The 9,606-nt window shown below is 38.7% G+C and overlaps 1 protein-coding gene across 1 annotated transcript; it reads left to right on the top strand.

The window, feature by feature from the left end:
* Window positions 1–234: 234 nt before the first annotated feature.
* Window positions 235–3,029, top strand: LOC309401609 (putative deoxyribonuclease TATDN2; the record flags this gene model as incomplete). Its single annotated transcript, XM_081970676.1, has 1 exon — window positions 235–3,029. The coding sequence occupies one exon, from the start codon at window positions 235–237 to the stop codon at window positions 2,803–2,805; it is 2,571 nt and encodes an 856-aa protein (XP_081826802.1). The 3' UTR covers window positions 2,806–3,029.
* Window positions 3,030–9,606: the final 6,577 nt, after the last annotated feature.

The following is a 9,606-nucleotide window of genomic DNA, read 5'->3' as shown; positions in this document are numbered from 1 at the left end:
GTGACGGGCAGGGGGGGCTGCGTTTAGAAAGACTCAAATCTTTCCCCCCAACAAGTCTTTTCCCCGTGCAAGTAGTTTTCCCGAACTTCATTCGCTGCCGGTGATTGATGAATTCGAAGTAAGGTGCTGCATTAGGAGTAGGGCTAAGAAAAGCCAAGACCCTCTTGCCCCCAGGAAAAGCTTTGTTATAAAGCCTACCGCCCGCGCACCGCTTCGGATAAATCTATTAAAAATATGGCATCTTCCTCTCAGCCATCTGAGAAACTGAAAATTAAGCAAGATGATAGAGATGCCGGAGCTAACAAGCCCCCGGTCCCTGAAAATAAAAATGCCTTAAATGAAAAGCCTACTGAAGGTGTTCAGAGAAGAATAAAAGGCCAAAATCAGGATGAAGGCTCTCGAATAATATACCAAAAAGCTCTGCTGGGTGCATTTGGGGGAGAATTGCAAGTTCGAAGAAGAACTTCATCTATAAACGAAATTCATAAAGAAAGCTCTTCTGGAAAAGAGGAGCTGGGACCAGCGAAGAACCTGGGACAATTTTCAACAGTATCAAAAAGTAGAAGGCAAGAAATTGGAGAGCATTCACATCGTTTGGAAACTGCACCACAGGAAGATAACATTTCTGTCAAGCAAGACAATAAAGAACCATATTGGGCAGGTGGACCTGTAATGTCAGGTTCAGGAGGGAAAGCATCAAGATCCAAGGATGAAAAAAATATCCAACAGGCTCCCAACAATGTGAAAACTGTTTCAAAAACTTCTGGAGATAGTGTTGAAGAAGATTCCAAACCAATGCTATATTCAAAGCAAAGTTATAAACTATCAAGACCTGAATATGAATTGGAACCTCAACAGATTTCCAACGTTAAGAAGACTGTTACAGAAACAGGAAACAAAGCTAGGTATAACATGAGAGAACTTTCCAAGACAGTGATTACTTCCAAATACGTACATACAGGATCAAGTTATCAAAATGAACTTTATCAAGGATCAAATGACTCACATGTTCCGGTAAAAGAGAAAACGGATGTTCAACAGAATAAAATGTTTTGGAAAGAAAATTATGGACCAAAACACAAATTTAAAAGCAGTTTTTCACAAATTGGAGCGCACAAAAATACCCAAGTCTCTCCTACACAGTTAAGTAAAACTTCCAATTGGAATACTTTGGCTAGCCAAAGTAAAAAACAATATTGGAAATCAGAAGCCCATTGTAGATTGATCTCTGGAGATTCAAAATACGAAGGTGAAGAGACCAAGCAGAATAGTAACAATCAGAAACCTTTCGTAAATAGCTTTAGAGCTGGCGCAAAACAAAAAAACATAGCAAAGGACAAATGCATTCCCTCCACTTTATCTAATGCACAAAGTGATGCTGCAGAAAAGTTTGTGAACTTCCAGAAGGCAGTTGTTGCTGAATCCACTCTAGAACCAGTGTTTACAGGTGATTCAGAAACAGATCAAAAGTGTATAGAGCACAAGAAAGAACTTCCATCTGAAAATGATAGGTCTAACATGGAAGATGGAGGACTACTGGTTACCTATTCACAAGAAGATTCCATCTGTAATCATAAACTTTCAGAAATGATGGAAATGTCAGCATCAGCAATGGGATTTGTAATCTATCCTCCTCATTTCTACAGTCAGAAAATGAATGATTATTCAAAACACCGGACAAGCAATGCAAAGCCAACACATTGTTTTACAAGATCCACTGGAAACATTTCATATTCCAATAATCTCTATGACGTTTCTTTAGAAAGAAGAACAAATGCAGCAAAAGACAAAAAACCTTCAGTGGAAAGGGTGCAAGATAAAATGTGGTCATATGGTTCTTTACAGGACTACAAAGGGGGAAAAAGACCCCAAAATATGGAAAGGAGAACATATGTTCCCATCTTTTCTTCATCATGTAAGTCAGATTCTTTCACTATGCAACCTACTAATTGTATAGGCCAGGATGTGCCTATGAACTTTCCTAAATATTTAGAAGGCGGCTTTATTGACACACACTGCCATTTGGACATGTTATATTCAAAAACATCTTTCAGGGGAACTTTTTCTGAATTTAGGAAAAGATACAGCAGCACTTTTCCTAAAGAATTTCAGGGCTGCATAGCTGACTTTTGTGACCCTCGTTCTTTAAGAAACAACTTATGGGAAGATTTATTAAAGGAAGATATGGTTTGGGGGGCATTTGGCTGCCACCCCCACTTTGCTTCTTATTACACAGATCTTCATGAAAGAAATCTCATGCAGGCAATGAGACACCCCAAATCTATTGCCTTTGGTGAAATAGGACTGGATTACTCTTATAAATGTCGTACAGAAATTCCAAAGCAGCACCAGGTTTTTGAAAGGCAACTGAATCTAGCTGTTTCTTTAAGGAAGCCATTGGTCATTCACTGCAGAGATGCTGATGGTGACCTGTTAGAAATCATGAAAAAATGTGTACCAAAAGACTATAAAATACACAGGCATTGTTTCACTGGACGCTATAGTGTCATTGAACCACTTTTAGATTACTTCCCAAATCTAATGGTTGGATTCACAGCATTGCTGTCTTACCAATCAGCAAATGAGGTTAGAGACTCTGTTCGGAAAATACCATTGAACAGAATAGTGGTAGAAACAGATGCACCTTATTTCCTTCCTCGACAAGTGCCAAAATGTGTAAGCCAGTTTTCGCATCCTGGATTAGCTCTGCACACAGTGAAAGAAATTGCCTGCCTCAAAGAAGTGTCATTACCTGCCACTTTAGCTGTTCTAAGGCAAAACACCAACAAAATATATGACTTGTAAGAAGGTCAAAAGAAAGGAGGGAAACTAAGAGGAAACTCTTATAAAATGATTAGATCTCTTTAAATTTTATTGTGTAATGTAAGTATAGATTTGGGCTTCTACACTAATACTGAATACCCTTTCATAGCTTTTTTTTTTAATTCCACCAATTCTGTTACTTCCTTCTGCTGTTTAAGTGCCTCAGTGATAATTTCAGTTCTAATAGCTTTATGTTTAGTTGCTAATCCTTGTCAATGTTTTAATTTTTTAAAGAAAACAGTGCTCTTAAAACTGTCTAAACCTAAGTTTTTCTTCTGAGCTGCAGGCCTCTTAACTGCTGCAGTAAAAACATTACCTATTCATGTAACGTTTGCAGAAATAGCCTTAAAAAATATCTCTTGTCCTTTTTTTATTGGTTTTTTCAACATGTTAACCCATTTGCTCTTTTCAAAGATAAAATGAATGATGAATCATTTTTAAAGAAAAACTAATATTGTACAGTACATAAATATTGTTTACAAACACTGTTAGTGAATGACACAGGTGTCCCCTAGCTTCAGTCTGCTGAAATGAAAAATACCCACATACATGCAGAATAATAAAGCAAAGTTAAGAGATGAAATAGGATGTCAAGGTTATTCATAAAAAACTGACTGAGTTTTAATTTACATTTGGATTTTGTAATTTTAATCTCTTCAGAGAGTTCTTCATTCGGTAAGTGATTATATATTTGTATAATTTTATGTATTATTTTGACTTCGAACAACTTATTATCAACTTTCATTTTAATTTTTCAACTATGTCTCCAAGCCTATGTAGACCTCATTCATTCATGGAAATAAGGGTTATGGTTGAAACAGAATCATTCAATCTTTTGGGGTTTTTTGAAAATGGAAAAAATGTAAAGAATCTAGAACAAAATCTAAAAAAATATTCAGGCCAGTCACCACACCACCAATCAGGAAGTCTTCCCAGTATAGAGCTATTACTGCCAACATCACTGGCAAGTCATTTGTAAGAGCCCTACAGCAGGGGTGTCAAATTCAAGGCCCGGGAGCCAGATCCAGCCCGTGGGGGGCTTAGATCTGGCCCAGGGGGCCGCCCTGGAAATAGTAAAGGACCAGCCCACAATGGGCTCCTGAATACATGGCCCTCCCGAGCTCCATTTTCGCTGGCAAAGGGTTGCAGGAGCCCGTTTTCACTGACAGAGTGCTTGGGCGCCCACAGGAGCCCACGACAAAAGTGATGTTGAGCTGGCCATTTCCAACCTGATCATGCCCATCCCGGGCCCCCAAGGTCAAACACAACCCTGATGGGGCCCTCAATGAAATCGAGTTGGACACCTCTGCCCTAGTGTCTGGCTCCCAGCTGCATTAATTGCCATAAGGCTAAAATAAGTATCTATTTTCAGTTTCCTACAATATCAGTTTCTATTTTAAATTACAGGTGGTCCTTGACTTACAACCATTCATTTAGTGATTGTTTAAAGTTACGATGACACTGCAAAAAGCGGCTTATGACCACATACACACACACAACTATAGGTAGTCCTCGATTTACAACCATAATCGAGCGCAAATTTTCTATTGTTAAGTGCAACATTAGTTATGTGAATTTCGCCTCATTTTATGACATTTCTTGTCACAATTATTAAATGAATCATTGCAGTTGTGAAGTTAGTAACCTGGTTGTTAAGTGAATGTGGTTTCCCCATTGACTTTGCTTGTCAGAAGGTGGCAAAAGGTGATCATATGACCCCAGGACAGTGCAACCATCATAAATATGAGTCAGTTGCCAAGCATTTGAATTTTGATTATGTGGCCATAGGGATGCTGCAATGGTTGTAAGTGTGGAAAATGGTCATAACTCACTTTTTTCTGTGCTGTTATAATTTTGAACAGTCAATAAATGAACTGTTGTAAATCAAAGACTACCTATATTGTAGCATCCCCTTAATCATTGCTCAAAATTGGGGCACGTAGTAATGTCAGTTGCACTGTCCCAGTGATCACATGATAATCATTTGTAACCTTCCCAGCCAGCTTTGGACAAAGTCAATGGGGAAAGCCAGATTCATTTAACAACTGCATGATTCACTTAACAACTTCTGTGTTTCATTTAACAATTGTGGCAAGAAAGGTTATAAAATGGGGCAAAACTCACTTAGCTTAGCTTAGTAGTGGACATTTTGAGCTCTATTGTGGTTATAATCCAGGACTACCTATACTCTCTAGGTCACATTAATTATATGCATAAAACTGTTGAACTCTATATGACAATTTTAGCTTCACATGTTCATTCAGTTTTTCAGATGAAGTTTAAGAGTCTTCTTTCCAATTCTCCAGATAAACTTCACAACTTGCAAATGTGCTTTTTAAGCCAGCGACAGGATGTGTCTAAGAGATATCCATCTAAATAAGAGATTCTATGCTACAAAAATGCACACTCCCCAATTCCATCCACAGTTGAGTATCAGGGAATAATTGAATGTTTCTCTTTTAGCAAAGTTGACGGCCACATTCATTCTTCAGCTATTCTAATATAAAGTCTGCCAGCATGCTATGTCACCAATGCTTTACTGGCAAGGACTCATTTATCACAAGTTCCAAGCCCACAGTAAATGAAGTTATGCTTTCAAGAATGTTTTTTATGTAAAAGGGTGCTTTGAACCTAAAATTCCCTCAAAGCGGAGTCAATAACTGAAGAACTGAGGGAGAAAAAATAAGGGGGGAAAAAACAATTTTCAAACAAAATGAGAGGAGCAGTTTAAGGTGTTTATTTTAAACTGATTTTTCCAAATCTTTTTTGGATTTAACCTGCAAACCTATTAGCTAATTAAAGAGGAAACACATGGTAGGGTTGTTGTTTTTTTAACTTGTTGCTCCATTTTGAATTAACTCAAATCCCAGGAAGAACAACAAAACATTTTCTTTGTCCTGTTTAAATTAAGACCCAGGAAAGGCATGTAATTGTTTACAAACAGCTTAACTGCTTTAGTACAAATATTGCTTTACATCCTTATATCCAGTTTAAAAAAAAATCCATTTGGATTTCTTCAAAGAAATCTTCAAGGGGCAAAATGATTTGCAAGCAAGTTGGGATCAGTGCTACTGCTGGGCTTTAATTTATTTGTATAAATTAAGGGAGAAAAGCCTTTCAAGCAAACCAGGAAGAGGACTTTTTCCACATACTGGAAAGGACAGGGATATAACCATAGGAGCACATTCTTGTTAAGCAATTGGGAACAACACAGGCATGGAAAACAGCTGAGGAAGCAAGGGTTAACAAGTGAGGTCACTTGTGTTATTATGTCATTTCAACATTTATTGACCCAATGCATACAATACCATTGTGTTGTACTGGATTATTATTAAATGCTGATCTTAGAGTGGAGGCATTATATAATACATGTCCTTTGAAACTGTAAACAGCCTAGCAGCCCAATTTTACACCAATTGTATCGATTTGCACCAATTTTACACACTTCTCAAGGGAAGTTCCACATACACGCATAGTAAAGATATGCATAATGTTCACAGATTGAGAGAAGAAATCAATTTATCCAATGTCCGATGGCTATAGCTGCAATGAAAAGAATGAAATTGGCCCTTTTTTATTCTCTTACATATATTGTTCTCTCCTGAGGGGAAATCAATACGTTTTGCTAAACACACATTTCCCTGGAAGTTATTTCTGATACAGACACAATTCAAATAATATTTCTACAAATGGGACAGCTTAGCACTTTTAATAAGTAATATAATACTTTTATAATATAAATAATATTGTTGATCGCTCAGATTACCTCTAATCTACAAATTTACATGGGGTTAATAGGATAAATAGAGGCCCAGAGAATGGTATCTATCTCATTTGCTTAGGAAGGATTCAATAGGCGGATAAAAATGCCAAATTCATTCTAAATATCGGGCTAACTGTGTTATCAATCATAATTCCATAGTGATCTTCTGCATAAAACTTAAGAGTTAATTCAATCCACAGCATTTATATATTCCCAGTTCAACATCTGAGGCCATATCTTGTTCTGTGTTGTTTTTATTTTATGGCAATAGGGACATTTAACTCTTAAAAGCTTAATGGAAAATGTGCTTGTGGGGGCGTAAAGGATGTGGAAAGTGAAGGCTATATGTGTGTGTACACACACACGCACGCACACACACGCACGCACACACACGGAAAGAATATGGAAAGTAAAGGCTTTATATAAATATGTGTATATATGTGTCTCTGTATGTGTGTTTGTGTGCATTTTCTTTTCTTCTTTTTTTTGAAACCTGAGAACAAGCTGCTTATCACTGGATGGACGCTAGCTTTGATGCTGATGTAAAAATGTACAGAATGTGCCTAAACTCAATTAAGAATTGTCTGCAAAGGGAGAGAAATCACTTAACCGCTTCAAAACACTTCCTTTCTCCCATTCTGGAAGTGATCTTTGAACAAGAGGAGGGCAGGCAAGAGCTGTCCTTATTTCTGTCTCTTTGAAGTAAATTGCCTGCCGACTTAAACTATCATCTCAATGCAATTATATAATGTCCCCAGATCAAAACTGACAAAGAACATCATGTTTAGAACCAAATAATTTATTTATGACACTTCTATCCGTTTTTTTTTCCTTCAATGAAGAAAAGCACTGGCTTCATATAACTTTCTTGGCAAGGAGTCAGGAATTGTTTTCCTTAATCTGGACCAGGAGCATCCCCAGAGGGGTCAAAAAAGTCAAGATGGTGGCTACAATTGTGTAATCAAAGCCAAGCTGTTTTTACATGTACCACCTTAAATATAGATGGGGCTTCAATTGTAGGGTTGTGGCTACTATTTTGACTTTTTTTGACACCACCACCTTCCTGTGGATATCCCCCAGTGTAGATTAGGATATTCACTATCCCACATTACAAAACAAGATTGGGTGTGCAAAGGACGAAAGGATTTGTAGTCAAACACAGAACGGCTAGCAAATAAGTTATCTTATACTGTAATATATCAGAAGGTATTCCCATTACAAGCACACAACTTTGTTGTTGGCATTGCTTCATGCGTTAATAGTTTTCAAGGAGAAATGCATATACGTGCACATACTTACTCATAAACACACACACACAGACAGACAGACAGACAGACAGACATAAAATACTTAATTAAAAAGAATCACTTCATACCAACTAACAGGCTCTTTTTGTTATTATTTAAACTCGTATACCACACAACTCTCTATGACTCTGGAAGATTCACAACAATGAAACAAAGAAAATACGAAAGCATCAATAAAAGACAAAGGATAAATCTAAATGATTGCAAGACCCACAGACCAGAAAGAACGAAGTGAAGGGTCTCACTATCACCAAAGGCCTGGTTTCCCCAAGATTTTGGGGGAACCTTGTTCCAAACGGAAGGTGCTACTATAGAAAAGTAGTACTAATTTCCCTATGGTCATAGATCAAATAAGAGAGGCAGATACAATAATCAGGCAACATGGTTAAAAGAAGAGTCATAAAAGAAAAAGACAGAAAAAGAAGTAATCGGCCAAATTCAAACCCAACATTTACTAATGGTAATCATAACCTATCAGAATGAGCTGCTTTCATCAAGTTGTCATAAAGATATTCTCTGGTAATATGCAGAAAATATACTCTGATGCAGTGACGTGCGGTGAGGTTTACGCCTGGTGAGGCTGGTGACATCATCAGGAAAGCGGGGAATGGGACCACGTGTGCTGGAGGCTGAGGCTGCCTCAGTCTCCAGCACACGTGATCCCATTCCCCGCCTTCCTGAGCGCGCTCCGCCGGCTCACGCTCCCCAACAGCAGCTGCTTTTTAGTGCTTTTCTGTGCGTCTAGTGTTTAGGACATCCGGCTATCTACCTAAACGCCAGACGCACAAAAAAGCACTGAAAAGCACTTCGCCTCCAAGCCACTTCGTCTTGATGACGTTGCCGACGTCGCTGCTGGGCACGGCCAGACGGAGGTAACCAGAGTGGCGCCGAGGGGTCCGGGCGGACGAAAGAGCAAGCGAGCGAGCGATGGAGGATCAGGCAGCCTGATCCTCGGTCGCTTGTCCGCCGGACTGCCTTGGCGCCACTCTGGCTACCTCCGTCCATCCGCGCATGGCAGCTGCGGCGACATCATCAAGCCCCTGCCACTTCTGGACGTTGATTGCAGTCGCGAGGAGCGCGCAAAGTACAGCGAAAGCAGGAAGGTTATTGGCGCTTCCGAGAACCCTCCTGCCTCCGCCGGTTGCCCAGCTGGCACCACCCCACACACGCTCCTCCTCCCTCCTCTTCCTCTTATATATATGAAACTCCCTCGTGGATATTATTATTTTATATATTATTATTTCATGATGAGAGGTGAGGCTCTGCCTCCCCTGCCTCCAATGACCGCACGTCCCTGCTCTGATGTATAATTCATTTACACATTGAACAAAACAACACAGTTCCAAATGGCTGAGGCATCAAATTAATGGGGCAACAATAATGTAAATGGTTCAATGAACTTACTGTAAACATTCACATATCAAAGGCAAAGAGCCAATTCATATATTTTAAACATTAATGGGAATTGAATGAGAATGTATGAAAAATAAAACATAGTTGCTGTTATGCTAGCTATTTCTAAATGCAAAGAAACAAGTTGTATTAAGCTAACATTTCATTTCTCTATAGGTCCTATAGATTCTAGAGTCTTTTTTTAGGAGAAAGAAGAAGGGGAAGAGAATAGAAACAGCACATTTTAACAACTTGAAATTGATTTAGTTGATATAAAATATTAAAAATTGGAGAGGCTGACAGATGAACTTTCACATGCCC

Source organism: Natrix helvetica, assembly GCF_964273705.1.
Source record: "Natrix helvetica genome assembly, chromosome: Z".
In the NCBI taxonomy this organism is placed as follows: Eukaryota; Metazoa; Chordata; class Lepidosauria; order Squamata; family Natricidae; genus Natrix; species Natrix helvetica.
Note: the sequence above shows the minus strand (reverse complement) of the source record. Positions and strands in the feature narration are given on the sequence as shown.